Source organism: Pezoporus occidentalis, unplaced genomic scaffold (assembly GCF_034315485.1).
Source record: "Pezoporus occidentalis ecotype Australia unplaced genomic scaffold, CSIRO_AGI_Poc_V1 ctg223, whole genome shotgun sequence".
NCBI lineage: Eukaryota > Metazoa > Chordata > Aves > Psittaciformes > Psittacidae > Pezoporus > Pezoporus occidentalis.
In genome coordinates this window covers 106,548-121,612 of record NW_026914106.1, presented here as the reverse complement: position 1 = coordinate 121,612, position 15,065 = coordinate 106,548, and the positions used below count along the sequence as shown (strand labels likewise).

The 15,065-nt window shown below is 54.6% G+C and overlaps 1 protein-coding gene across 1 annotated transcript; it reads left to right on the top strand.

Moving 5' to 3' along the window:
• The first annotated feature begins 98 nt into the window (after positions 1 to 98).
• Positions 99 to 9,065, top strand: TINAGL1 (tubulointerstitial nephritis antigen like 1). Its single transcript, XM_062620831.1, has 13 exons — positions 99 to 120; positions 1,224 to 1,468; positions 1,860 to 2,181; positions 2,878 to 2,941; positions 4,419 to 4,511; positions 4,605 to 4,719; positions 5,557 to 5,680; positions 5,794 to 5,944; positions 6,156 to 6,339; positions 7,142 to 7,187; positions 7,588 to 7,711; positions 8,058 to 8,103; positions 8,223 to 9,065. Exons 1-13 carry the CDS (start codon positions 99 to 101, stop codon positions 8,361 to 8,363), a joined length of 1,677 nt encoding a protein of 558 aa, XP_062476815.1. The 3' UTR covers positions 8,364 to 9,065.
• The last annotated feature ends 6,000 nt before the right edge of the window (positions 9,066 to 15,065 follow it).

The window sequence follows — 15,065 nt, the reverse complement described above, 5'->3', positions numbered from 1 at the left end:
CTTCCTGCAGCCACGTGAGCCCAAGGTGCCCCACCTGGACTTTGCCCTCGTCCACCTTGGCTGCCCCACGTGTGCCAGAGGCTGGCACTCCCCGAAGCATGGCCACGCAGTGGGGGAGATGTTGGCATCAGAGAAGGCAGCAAACTGTGACCCCGTAGTGCTGCATCACTGCGTCCCACCAGGAGCCACACTTGGCATGCAGAGCATGGTGCAGGAAGCAAAGGGGGGTCACAAGCACTTGGACTGTTGCTGCTCTCGCTGCCACTCACGAGCCCCTATCTGCTGTGGGGGGAATGGGGGCTGCAATGGGAAGGGGCCAGCTCTGCTGGCAGCACCCCACGGCATCCTCAGCCGCTGCCAGGGAGCTGCCTGGCAGCAGCACAAGGACCCGGAGCAGAAGCTGGGGATGTCCTTTTAGCCAGTGGCTCTGCTTTGTTCCCTGAGGGTCTTGGGGAATTTGTGACTCACTGAATTCCTGGCAGTCCAGTCATGGAGACAGCCGGACTCCGGGCTGGACCCAGTTCCTTCCTGAGGCACTCCAGAGCCCTCGAGCTCAAGCTCCAGCCCAAGGCCACACTTCCAGGAAAAGCCCTTTTGAGAACAACAGCCGAGGAGCTGGGCAGGGGTCTCTGGATGTGGCTCTTGCAGGACCCTTGTCTGGGCACTCAGAGCACCCTGGGGTCCCTGGCAGCTCTCATGCCCAGTGGGATGTGGTGCTCCCTGTATATGGGGTCTTGGGGTGCAAGCACACCCTGATGAGTCCCAGCATCCTCCCCACAGGCTGCAGATGGGAACCAGGAGGAATCCCTCGGCAGAGCTGGGAGATGCTCCTTGTGGGGCAGAGACAAGGCAAGAGCCCTGGGGTGGGCATCTGAAGCGCTGCAGTGAGCGCTGGGCCTGCAGGGGAAACCAGGACCTGTGGGGTGGCCAAGACCCCCATTCCCAGGTCCTCAGCACCTCGACGTGGGGCTGAATCCAAGAGACACCGACTCCGTGCCCTGGGCGGCGATGGGGTGTCCCTCTGTCTGCATCCCTCCCTGTGTCACTTGCATCCACCGACCACCTGCAGCTGGGGTGCTGCGAGGGGCGAGGGGCTCCCCTCGCTCCCCTCCACGTCCCAGGCAGCAGAGGGACCCCGCTGGGTGCCACCGGGGCTGCCGGGACCCCCCCAGTTTGTGAAGGCGCGGGGCTGGGAGCAGGACCCGGGGAACCCCGGTCCGCAGGGCAGGAGGTGCCGCTGGGTACCCCGGCGGGGGGGTCGGGGCCGCGCTTCTCTCTCCCGCCCGCCCCGACCGGAGCCCGGAGCCCGGAGCCCCGAGCCCGACCCTCGCCCCGCCCGGGGAGGGGCAGCGCGGCCCGGCCGACGGCGGCTGCCCCGGCGCCTCCCCGCTCCCCCCGGCCGGGGCGCGGTTATAAGGAGCGGCGGGGCCGGGGCACGCGCTCGGCGGAGGCGGCGCGGGAGCGGCAGGTACGGGACGGGACGGGGCTGGGTGCGAAGGGAAGGTTCCCCCCGCACTTGGGGACCGGGGTTAGGGCTGGACCGGTGCCGGGGTTTGGAGCCGGGTATCCCCCCCGGGTGCCCAGGGCAGCCCCTTCCCGATGGATTTTGCTTTTGGAGCAGAGGGGGTTAAGGGGCGTGGGAGGGCTCAGGGCCCCCCGAAGGGCACCAGGGGGGAGCGGTGTTTTGGGTGCCCAGAGCCACTTCGGTCTCACGGGGAGTTAACAAACGTGAACCGTGGAGCGTCCCGGGGGAGAGCAGGGCTGGGGCGAGGTGGGCAGCGCTCTGGGGTGGGTCTCAGCAGGATGGGGCTGGTGTCGGTGCGGAGATCCCCTGCGTGCTCACTGCCCTCCCTCTGCAGCGGCTGCAGGTTGGGGACACTCTTGGCACCATGCGGGCCCTGCTCTGCCTCTGGCTGCTGGCCCAGGCGTCCCGGGCTTCCCGGGTGCGCACCCGCCGGGAGCTGGCCCCCGGCCTCTACGAGCACGGGGTCTATGATGCCGGAGGGTCCTACTGCCAGCGGGGGGACGTGTGCTGCCACGGCCGCGACGACGCCTGCACCGTGCCCTACCACGACACCCTCTGCTACTGCGACCTCTTCTGCAACAGAACAGTGTCCGACTGCTGCCCCGACTTCTGGGAGTACTGCCTGGGCATCCCGCCCCCCTTCCCCAAAGCTCCGGGTGAGGCAGCCCCTGGTCCAGCCGGGCAGGGGGCTCTGGGTGACAGGTCCCTTGTGCTGTGTGATGCTGCTGGGGTCATGGATGTGGCTGGATATGGAAACCCATGGCCCTGTCCTCGCTGCAGGGTTGCTCTGGACCTATGGGGGGGGGGGGGGGTGTCCCAGAAATGGGTCTGGGAGCAGCCCATGGCCCCACAGCACGTCCCCCGTGCCTCCCCACAGCACGGGCTGTGGGGGTCAGAGGGGCAGCTCCAACCGCACATACCTGTGGGGAGAGCAGGGGTATGGGGGGACACATCCCCGGTCATGTCTGGGGCAAGCAGATGCTGGCCCTGACTTAACCCCTCCGGCAGCTGGATGGGGGCGAGAGGGGGGCACGTGCAGCCCCCCCGTGCATGACAAGGCTTTCTAAGAAGTCCCTGCGGAGCAGCGCCAGCTCCCGGGCACAACTGGCCCCTTTATCCCTGTCCCGCCAGGCTGTGCTCCGCAGCCCCATGGTTAACCCTCCCATTGCCGAGCCACCCCTGCGCCGTGGGGCACGAGCTGGTCCCCATCACAGGTGTGGAGGTGCCGAGATGCACCCAGGAACCTGCCTGGCTCTAAGGACCTCATTTATTTTCCCCTCGGTATTTACCTCCTGGAGCCCTGGGGGTGCTGGTGCCAAGTGCTCACTGGGGCTCCCCCTTTTCCCATCCAGGCTGTGCCCGTGCTGGCCGCAGTTATCCCACCGGAGCCACGTACCGGGAGAACTGCAACCTGTGGTGAGTGCCCCGGTGCTGCCGGTGCTGCGGCACCACTGCCTGCCCTCCGGAAGGGCGTCGGGGGGCCCGAGCTGGGTGGCGGGCGCCGGTGCCAAGTGCTTTGCTCCAGCATATTCCAAGCAGAGAGCCCGGGGCCTTGAGCCGCTCCCATGTTCCAGTGCTTGGCCTGGTGGAGCGTGGCGGGGCTGGCTGCGGGCTGCCGGGGCTTCTCTGGCCGCGCAGGTCCGAGCCCAGCTTGCCCAAGCCTGACGGGACGTGCCTGCGCGGCCAGAGCCCGGCGCCGCTGCAGCCATCGCACCCGTGCTGCGTGCCAGGAGCTCGCTGTTTGCGTTATCCAGAGCTTGGGGTTTATCTGGGAATGGTATTAATGGCATCCTGGAGGTGGGGGAGAGGGGAACCGGCGGGGAGCAGCCCCAGCGGCTGCCTCGCAGCGATGCAGCAGATAAGGGGAATGAAAGGCTCCATGTGGGGCATGTGTGAGGGCACGAGCACGTGTGTGGGCATGTGTGGGCAGGCGTGTGCGCCGGAGCTGCAGGTGAAAAGCCAGCCCGACCCCTCCATGAAGCTCTGGTGCTGCCTGGGGTTTCTCCAGGACCATGGGGCAGAGGTTTGTGGGGCTGGAGAACGACCCAAAGCCTCGGGGAAGGTGGAGGTCCCCAGGCTGTGCACTGGCAAGAATGCTGCATCCCATCCTCACCAGCGCTGCCCTGGGGGGCTGAGGCTCTGCTCCCAAATCCTTCCCCCGCACTTGGCACATGGAGAGCAGCAGTTCCAGGAGTGCTTCACCCCAGACCTTATCCCTGCCTGGCTCCTGCGGGATCTAGGGGCTGTCAAGGGGGCAGTGTGAAGCCGAGGGAGGTGCTGTGGGCACCCAGCCGGCTGCACCCTGAGGTGCTCCCGTGCAGTCCCCAGTGCCGGGGCTGGGAGGGGATGGGGTGAATGGGGTGCAGGTGCCGTGGGTGGGATCAGGGCTCGGCTGCCGGGACACGGCCTGGAGGGCTCCTTAAAAGGGAAGAGCGTGGCGGGAAGCTGGCGGGGCCGCGGGAGCGTGCCAGGCATTGCTCGCAGTGCGGGGGGAGCGCGGCCCCGCACCCGGCACTGCCCCCCCCCCCCCCGCGGGGCTCCCCATGGGGCACAAACAGCTCCTCCGGGGGGGCACCTCCAGCCCCAACCCCCCCCCCCCGCCCCGGGCTGGTGTCCAAGCGGCTGCAGCCCTGGCTGCTTTACAGCGCGCTCTGTCCCATGCTCCGGCTGCCCTCTGGGACTGTCCCCAGGGCCTCGCCAAGGGCTGTCCCTGGCCCAGCTTCACCCCGTCCCGTGGTGCTGAGCCACGGCGTGACCTCCAAACCCCCACTGGCTGCCCTCAAGAGCGGAAAGTGCCTGGTTTGGGAGCACCAACACCCATTCAGCCCCCCCCAGTCACCCCAAGGACATCATCCCTCCCCATCTGTCCTCTCTGGTGCCATCCCCTCTGCAGCACCTGCAGCCCCGGCGGGCAGTGGCAGTGCGAGGACCACGCATGCCTGATGGACGGGGAGCTGATCGACGCCGTCAACAGGGGCAATTATGGGTAAGGAGCAGGCACCGGAGGGTGAGGAGGGGCTGCCTCCCCCCTCAGTGCTTCTCGGGGCACCCCTGAGCCATGTCCCGTCCTCCCCTGCAGCTGGAGAGCCACCAACTACAGCCAGTTCTGGGGCATGACCCTGGAGGATGGGATCCAGCGCCGCTTGGGCACCTTCCGGCCCTCTCCCACCGTCATGAACATGAACGAGATGCAGGTGAGTCCCCGCGGGTGCTCGGGAAGCAGAGGCATGCCAGGGCTCGACGCAGAGATTCAGCATCCCCTTGGCTGGGTGATGTCCCCACTGTGTCCCCTGTCCTGGGAAGGGGCTGTGCCGGGTGGGTGCCACAGGCAGCCCTTGTGTTTGGAGACAGCAGCTCAGCACATTCCCCCTGACAATCCCTGCGCTGCCAGTGTTGTTTTTTCCCCTTCTCCTCCGTACTGGTTTCCCATCGGAAAGCCAGCCCCATAGTGCTGAGTCAGCAGAACCGGCTGCACCAGCGCACTGCGAGTGGGGTGCCTCTGACTGCATCCGAACCCAGCTCCCGTTTGAGGTGGGCAGCATGTGGGGCCGTGGGTGCTGGTGGGGGGCAGGCACCGCGCACGCCCAGAGCCGGGGCCTTGAGGTTTAATTTTAGAGGCGCTTCCTGTGCTGGGATACGCCGGGGCCGTGGCCGCATCCTCCCCAGGAGCGGAAAGGCTGGGCCTGAGTCAACGGCCAGAGGCCACAATGAGGGGCTCAGGACACCCAGTGCCGTGCACTTGTTGGTGCATGAGACCAGACACTTGGTGCTGGTGTCACATAAGAAGCCGCTGGGGCTGAAGAACCTGAGTTTAGGGAAAGTTGAGGGATTCACCTCCCCTGGAACACCAAAATCCCGGTCATATTTGGCTGGGTCTCTGGGTATCCCCATCCTGAGGGGTCCTACAGGGGGTCACAGGGATGATGATGCTGGCTGGGGACCCTGAGAGGGAGTCCTGGGATGCTGGGAGCAGGAGAAATAGAGGGGAGGGTCCCTGTGTGGTGAGAGCCCCTCCACTCTGGCTCCCATAGATGAACATGGACTCCAATGAGGTGCTGCCTCGCCACTTCGATGCAGCTGCAAAGTGGCCTGGGATGATCCATGAGCCCCTGGACCAGGGCAACTGCGCCGGCTCCTGGGCCTTCTCCACGGCGGGTGAGATGGGGTGGGATGGGGCAGTCGGTGGGGACAGAGCCCTGCTGTGGGGCTGCGGGCAGGGCAGGAGCCAGGGGAGCAGCTGAACCTCCCTGACCCCTGCTCGCTCCCAGCCGTCGCCTCGGACCGCATCTCCATCCACTCCATGGGACACATGACACCCGCCCTGTCACCCCAAAACCTCCTGTCCTGCGACACCCGCAACCAGCGGGGCTGCAGCGGGGGGCGGCTGGATGGCGCCTGGTGGTACCTGCGCAGGCGAGGGTGAGTGGGGATGGGATGGGGCAGGGTGATGGGATGGGATAAGGAGCTTCAAGGCTCTGGTTACCTGTGGAGAGCCCAGGGCTGCTCCATGCACATCCTGCCCCTGGTACCAGCGGGAAGCAAGGTGCCCAGGTGGGGTGGAGAGCGGCTTTTGGGGATGCGGATGGAGCCGACTGGTTCATCCCCTCCTTGTGCTTGTCCCTGCGCCCAGGGTGGTGACGGATGAGTGCTACCCCTTCACCAGCCAGGAGAGCCGCCCGGCCGCTCAGCCCTGCATGATGCACAGCCGCTCCACGGGCCGGGGCAAGCGGCAGGCGACCGCTCACTGCCCCAACCCGCAGACCCACGCCAACGAGATCTACCAGTCCACCCCTGCCTACCGCCTCTCCTCCAGTGTGAGTGCCCGCGGGGAGCGGGATGGGGCTTGGCCCAGGGTGGTTTCCTTGGGAAAGCCAAGGCTGGAAATGAAGCTGGGAAAACCCCACTGCGGAGACCCTGGAGCAGCTGCTCCTCCACCAGCACCTCCACAGCACCCACCCATGGGTGCCTGCGGGCCCTGTGCTGGGCTGCACCCCCAGAGCATGAGCAGCAGCTCAGGGAGGGGATCCTGCCCCTCTGCTGTGCTCTGAGGAGACCCCCCTGCAGCCCTGATCCAGCTCTGGGACAGCATCACAAGAGGGACCTGGAGCAAGGCCAGAGGAGGCCATGGAGCTGCTGTGAGGGCTGGAGCAGCTCTGCTCTGGAGCCAGGCTGAGAGAGCTGGGCTGGGGCAGCCTGGAGAAGGCTCCTGAAGGGGAGACCTGAGAGCAGCTCCAGTGCCTGAAGGGGCTGCCGGAAACCTGGAGAGGGGCTTGGGACAAGGGATGTAGGGACAGGGCAAGGGGAATGGCTTGAACCTGCCAGAGGGGAGACTGAGATGAGCTCTTAGGCAGAAGCTCTTCCCTGTGAGGGTGCTGAGGCGCTGGCACAGGGTGCCCAGAGAAGCTGTGGCTGCCCCATCCCTGGCAGTGTTCAAGGGCAGGTTGGACACAGGGGCTTGGAGCAAGCTGCTCCAGTGGAAGGGGTCCCTGCCCGTGGTTGAATGGGCTTTAAGGTCCCTTCCAACCCAAACCATTCCATGCTTCTCTGATCCCCAGGGGGTGGGAAGGGCAGTGCTGGGGTCCTGGCCCTGGCACCATCCCAGCTCTGTGCTTGCAGGAGAAGGAGATCATGAAGGAGCTGCTGGAAAATGGTCCTGTGCAAGGTAAGGGGCCGTGTGCCCCAGAGCTGGCGCCGCAGTGGCTGGGGGGTGAGGGGGGATGAACCGCTCTGCCCGGGACCGGCCTCCCCCCTCAGCTCCTCCCCTGCTCAGTGCTACCCCGTGCTCCCGCGGCCCTTTCTCGCTGCCCGCACCTGCGCTTGGTGCTCATTAACCCCAGGGGTTTAATCTCTGCCTTGGCACCTGGGTTTGGTTTATTTCATGGCGTTAATCCTCCTCCGAGTCCGGTCACATCCCCGCGGGGCATCCGGCCCCTGCCCTCCCTCCTGCCGGGTAACCCCCGTGTCCCTGGTGCCCGCATCCTTCTTCCTGAGGCACTTGGAGCCCCGGGATCTCGGCACCCGCTCCCTCAGGACGGGTCCCAGCCCTCTCCCCCTTCCTGCAGCCATCCTGGAGGTGCACGAGGATTTCTTCATGTACAAGAGCGGGATCTATCGGCACACGCCGGTGGCCGAGGGGAAGGGGCCGAAGCACCAGAGGCACGGGACCCACTCCGTTAAAATCACTGGGTAGGTGGGGGGTGTCCCCTTGCTCCGGGCAGGGAGAGGAAGCGGGAGGGGAAGGAGGGTGCAGGGTGCGAGGGGGGGGCACAGGAGCCACGAGTGTGCAGTGCTCAGCACGTGCAGAGGGAGGAGGGTTGGAGAGGCAGATTCCAGCAGCTTCCTTCCTGCTCCCCGTGGCTAAATGTACCTGCCTGTATTCTGTACCTTGTGCGGGCCCGCAGGGAGGTGCCAAGGCTGGGAAGGGAGTGGGGTGAGCACAGCACCCCGCTATCATGGTGCTGGATGAGGTGATGCCCGCAGTATGGGGCTCATGGGGAGGACCCCCTTTCACCGCCCTCCTCTCCTCCTACAGGTGGGGAGAAGAGCAGCTTCCCGATGGCCAGACCCAGAAATACTGGGTGAGTGCTTGTGGGTGCCACGAGTGTGCCGGGGCTCAGCCACTGGGGTCGTGGGGGGGGGGCTGCAGGAGCGGGGATCCGGCTCCTTGGGGTCTGGCTGAGCCGTGTCCCCCCCGCAGACCGCAGCCAACTCCTGGGGCACAGCGTGGGGAGAGGGCGGCCACTTCCGCATCGCCCGCGGCGTCAACGAGTGCGAGGTGGAGACCTTTGTGGTGGGGGTGTGGGGCCGGGTCAGCGTGGAGGACATGCCCCACAAGTGAGCTCCGCGCCGCCACCGCCTTCCCCCGGCCCCACCATGGTCCAGCAGCGCAGCCCCTCCGTCCCGTGCTGGGGACCCCCCCAGTACCGCGGGGCGGGGGGCGAGCCCAGATTGTCCCCTGGGTCCTCGCTGTGCTGACGCAGCGGCTGGGTGCAGTGGGGCATGCACGGGGCATGCGGCCGGGGGTGCCGCAGGGGCTGCTCCTGCATCCCGTGGGATTTACCCACTAATCCCCCTGCCCTGGGCTCCGCTGGGCTTTGGTGCAGCTGGGGGCCCTTCAAAGGTGGCTTCATCCTCCTCTTCCTCCTCCCAGACCTGGCTGGGGAGCGCTGCAGTGGGACCGCAGGGCTCCTGCACCCCTGCATCTGCCCACCTCCCCGCTCCCCTCATCCAGGGGCTGAGGGAGAAAAATAACTCCCGGGGGACCCCCAGGGCCGGGGGTCAGGATGGGGTGTTCACCGTCCCCTCTGCCTGTCCCTATGGTGCTATGGCCCCTGCCACCTCCTTTGGGGACAGGAGAGGGCTCAGCCCTCTTGTGTCCCTCTGCTGCTGGGGCCACAATTGGGGACCATGCAGCAACACAGCCCCAGTCCCTCCCCCCCACCCCCTGCTCCTTCCTCCCTGCCCCGGGTTGGACTTTTAAGACTTTTTTTTTGTATTTATTTTGCTTTTTACTATTTGTAAATAAAGCACCTGAACCCTCCGTGCCCCGGCTCTGCTCCTGCCCCAGCGCTATTGGGACACGCATGGCACTGCTGGCCTCTGCCTGCCCCATGCCGGGGGGAGGGACACGGGCCCCAGGAAGGGCTGTGGGGTGAGATAAGTCCCTGCTCATTGTGCTGCCTTCCGGCCCCACCGGCTGCCTGTGACTGCGGCCAGCGCCGGGCCTGCCATGGGCACACGCAGCCACACTGTCTGCTGCAGCTGCCACCGCAGTCACCCCATGGCCACCAGTGCCACCAGTGCTATGCAGCCAGATGGGCCACCGCAGCCAGATGGGCCACCGCAGCCAGGTGGGCCACTGTCGCCACCCTGGCCATCACAGCCACCCTGTCCACCAGAGCCAGGCATCCCAGTGCAGGCAGAAGTGCCCCCGCAGCCAACTGTGCCACCCTGCCCGCTGCATCCAGATGTGCAAACACCGCCAGATGTGCTACCGCATCCACATGTGGCAGCGCAGCCTCGCAGCCGGCACTGCGGGGCGGGGGGGGGGGGGATGGGGGGTGTTATTTTTTAGAATTTGTTTATTTTCTGCGTTTCCCCCCGATTCTTTCCGTGCCCCCTCAGAGCGCCCCCAGCCCGCGGGCAGCACGCACAGGGTGGAGTGGGGCGCCACCTGGTGGGCACAGGCCGCACCGGAGCGGGCAGGCGCAAAACCGCCCGGACCGGCTTTGGGGATGCTTATACACACATATACACGTTATGCACACACATATACACGTTATACACACATATACACACATATACACGTTATACACGCACATATGCACGTTATACACACACATATACACACATATACACGTTATACACACACATATACACGTTATACACACACATATACACGTTATACACACATATACACACATATACACGTTATGCACACACATACACACACATATACACGTTATACACACACATATACACGTTATACAAACATATACACACACATATACACACATATACACGTTATACACACACATATACACACATATACACGCACCTATGCACGTTATACACACACATATACACATTATACACACACATATACACACAAATACACGTTATACACACACATATACACACATATACACATTATACACACACATATACATGTTATACACACACATATGCACGTTATACACACACATATATATACATGTTATACACACACATATACATGTTATACACACACATATACACACATATACACGTTATACACACACATATACACACATATAAATGTTATACACACATATATACACACATAGACACGTTATACACACACATTTACACACATATACACGTTATACACACACATTTACACACATACACACGTTATACACACACATATACACACATATACACGTTATACACACACATATACACGTTATACATGTTATACACACACATATACATGTTATACACACACATATACACGTTATACACACACATATACATTATATACACACATATACACACACATATACACGTTATACACACACATATACACGTTATACACGCACATATACACGTTATACACACACATATACACACAAATACACATTATACACACACATACACACGTTATACACACATATACACGTTATACACACGCATATACACACATATACACGTTATACACACACATATACATGTTATACACACACATATACACATTATACACACATAGACACATTATACACACATATACACGTTATACACACGCATATACATGTTACGCACACACATATACACGTTATACACACATAGACACATTATACACACATATACACGTTATACACACACATATACACACATACACACATATGCATGTTACGCACACACATATACACGTTATACACATATATACACATTATGCACACACATATACACATTATACACACATACACATTATACACATATACACATTGTGCACTCATATACACATTATACACATATACACATTGTACACACATACACACATTGTGCACGCATATAAACATTGTACTCACACACGTTGTATACACACATATACACACATTATGTACACACACACATATAAGCACATACATATATTCATATACATATGCGCATGCATATACACATGAATATACTTATATACATATACACATACATGCATTTTCATGAACAGATGCTGCTGGGGCTATATACACACACACAAACTGTTGGTGTTTTATGTGTATATATATATATATGTATGTACGCACATGAACAGAGTGATTTTTTTTCAATATTTATATATACACACACATACACACACGTTAACAGACACTGATGGGTTTTTTATATATATATGCACAAACACAAACAGTGATGGGGTTTTATATATATATATACACACATGCACACACACTGATGCGGGTTTTTTTATCTATATATATCCACAAACACAGACAGTGATGGGGTTTTATATACGTATATATATACACACATGCACACACACTGATGTGAGGTTTTATATATATATACACACAGACACACACTGATGGGGATTTTTTTATATATATGCACACATACTGATGCTGTTTTTTTAATATATGTGTATATATATACACACACTGATGGGATGGTTTTATATATATATATACAAACACACACACTGATGCAGGGGTTTTCTATACATACACACACACTGATGCAGGGTTTTTTTATGTATATACATATATACACACAAACACCGATGCAGGGTTTTTTTATATATATATACACACACATACACACACACACTGATAGGGGTTTTTATATATATATAGACTGATAGGCTTTTTTTTAATCTATATATACAAACACAGTCAGTGATGGGGGTTTTATATATATCTACACACATATATATGCACGCACACTAACAGACACTGATGGGGATTTTATATATATATTATATATATTTATATTTTGTTTATATTATTTTATATTATATATATTTATTTTTATACATACATACATACAGTGTGATGGCTTTTTTTTTAATATATCTATATACACACACACTAACAGATACTGATGTGGTGGGGTTTTTATATTACATATATAAACAAACACAGTCAATGATGGGGTTTTTATATATATCTACACACACATGCACACACACACTAACAGACTGCTGGAATTTTATATGTGGATATATAAACATAAACATATAAACACACATAAACTCAACCACACACAGGGACACACTGACCAACACTGTGGAGTTTTTATAGGTATATACACAAACTAAAAGGCACTGCTTTTTATCTAGTTACACACATACATACACACACTGCTGGGTTTTTGTTTAATATAGATATGTAAGTGTGTATATGTATTCACGGACTCTAACAGATACTGTTAGTGCCAGGGTTTGGTTTTTTTTTAGATTTAATTATTTTTTATATATCTCTCTATATATGAAAACACAGGCTTTAATCTATCTATAGATAAATACATATATGCATGCTTTATACACACAGAGAACAGTGTGATTTGAAACAGCACTGTCTGTGCACTTTGTGTAGCTCTGGGTGTGTATACTCTGTGTGTGCATATATATATATATATATATATATATATATATATATATATATATATATATAAAACCCCAGCACTGTGTGTATATACATGAAAATAAACTCCCAACAGTGTCTGTGTGTGTATAGATGTGCATGTATATATATGTGTATCTATATATGTGTATATGTTTATGTATAGATATCCCCCAGACCCCCTTGGTGCCCCAGTTTCCCTGTTCCCCCCCCGAGTTGAGCCAAGCTGAGCCATGCGGTAAAAATTCTGTCCCTGCCCATGGCAGGGGTGTGGAACTGGATGATCTTGAGGTCCTTTCCAACCTTAACTAGTCTGTGATTCCATGATTATACCCACATGTACACATTATACACGGATACACACATTGTACATGCATATACACACATTATACACACATATACACACATTGTACACGCATATACACACATTATACACACATGTACACTCATTATACACAGATACACACATTGTACACACTTATACACACATATACACACATTATACACACATGTACTCTCATTATACACAGATACACACATTGTACATGCATATACACACATTATACACACATATACACACATTGTACACGCATATACACACATTATACACACATGTACACTCATTATACACAGATACACACATTGTACACACTTATACACACATATACACACATTATACACACATGTACTCTCATTATACACAGATACACACATTGTACACGCATATACACACATTATACACAGATGTACACTCATTATACACCGATACACACATTGTACACGCATATACACACATTATACGCACGTACACTCATTATACACAGATACATTGTACACAAACATATACACACATATGCACACATTATGCACACACACATACACATATAAGCACATACATATATTCATATACATATGCACATGCACATACGTAGGCACATACACATACATAAACACATACACATACACAAAAACATACGCATACATATATACATATACATATACATATACACACATGCACTTTCATGAACAGATGCTGCTGGGGCTATATACACGCACGAACAGTGTTGGTGTTTTATGTGTATATATATGTATGTACACACATGAACAGAGTGATTTTTTTTTAATATTTATATACACACACACGTTAACAGACACTGATGGGTTTTTTATTTACATATATGCACAAACACAGACAGTGATGGGGTTTTATATATATATATATATACACACATGCACACACACTGATGCAGGGTTTTTTATATATATACACACACACTGATGCAGGGGTTTTATAGATATGTATACACGCACAGAAACACACTGATGGGGATTTTTTTATGTATATACATACACTGATGGTGGGGGGGGTTTAATTTATATATACACGCACACACTGATGCGGGATTTTTATATACATATATACACGCACACACACTGATAGGGGTTTTTATATATATACACACAGTGATGCAGGGGCTTTATATATATATATACACGCACAGACACACACTGATGGGGATTTTTTTATATATATACGTACACTGATGGTGTTTTTTTTTAATTTATATATACGCACACACTGATGTTTTTATATATATATACTGATGGGCTTTTTTTATATCTATATATACAAACACAGACACTGATTTTTTTAGATGTATATATTTATACACATATATGCACACACACTAACAGACACTGATGGGGATTTTATATATATTTATATATATTTATATTTTATTTATATTATTTTATATTATATATATTTATTTTTATATATACATACACACAGGGTTTTTGTTTAATATAGATATGTAAGTGTGTATATATATACACGGACTCTAACAGATACTGTTAGTGCCAGGGTTTTTTTTTTAGATTTAATTATTTTTTATATATCTCTCTATATATGAAAACACAGGCTTTAATCTATCTATAGATAAATACATATATGTATACTTTATACACACAGAGAACAGTGTGATTTGAAACAGCACTGTCTGTGCACTTTGTGTAGCTCTGGGTGTGTATACTCTGTGTGTGCATTTATATATATAAAACCCCAGCACTGTGTGTATATACATGTAAATAAACTCCCAACAGTGTCTGTGTGTGTATAGATGTGCATGTATATATATGTGTATCTATATATGTGTATATGTTTATGTATAGATATCCCCCAGACCCCCTTGGTGCCCCGGTTTCTCTGTTCACCCCCCAAGCCGAGCTGGGCCGTGTGGTAAAAATTCTGTCCCTGCCCATGGCAGGGGGGTGGAACTGGATGATCTTGAGGTCCTTTCCAGCCCTAACTATTCTGTGATCCTGTGGTTCTATGGTATATGTGTATGTATAGCTGTATATGTATGCATATGCATATATATGTCTGTGTATGTATGTGCATATATGTATACAAACCCAGCCATGTCTGTCAGAGCGCGTGT

Bases quoted from the DNA above. Each gene is read 5' to 3' on its own strand.
- TINAGL1 (XM_062620831.1), top strand. From the start codon at position 99: ATGGCCACGCAGTGGGGGAGAT. The intron at 1,469-1,859 runs GTACGGGACGGG...CTCCCTCTGCAG, and splicing joins AGGCGGCGCGGGAGCGGCAG to CGGCTGCAGGTTGGGGACAC. The intron at 7,188-7,587 runs GTAAGGGGCCGT...CCCTTCCTGCAG, and splicing joins GGAAAATGGTCCTGTGCAAG to CCATCCTGGAGGTGCACGAG.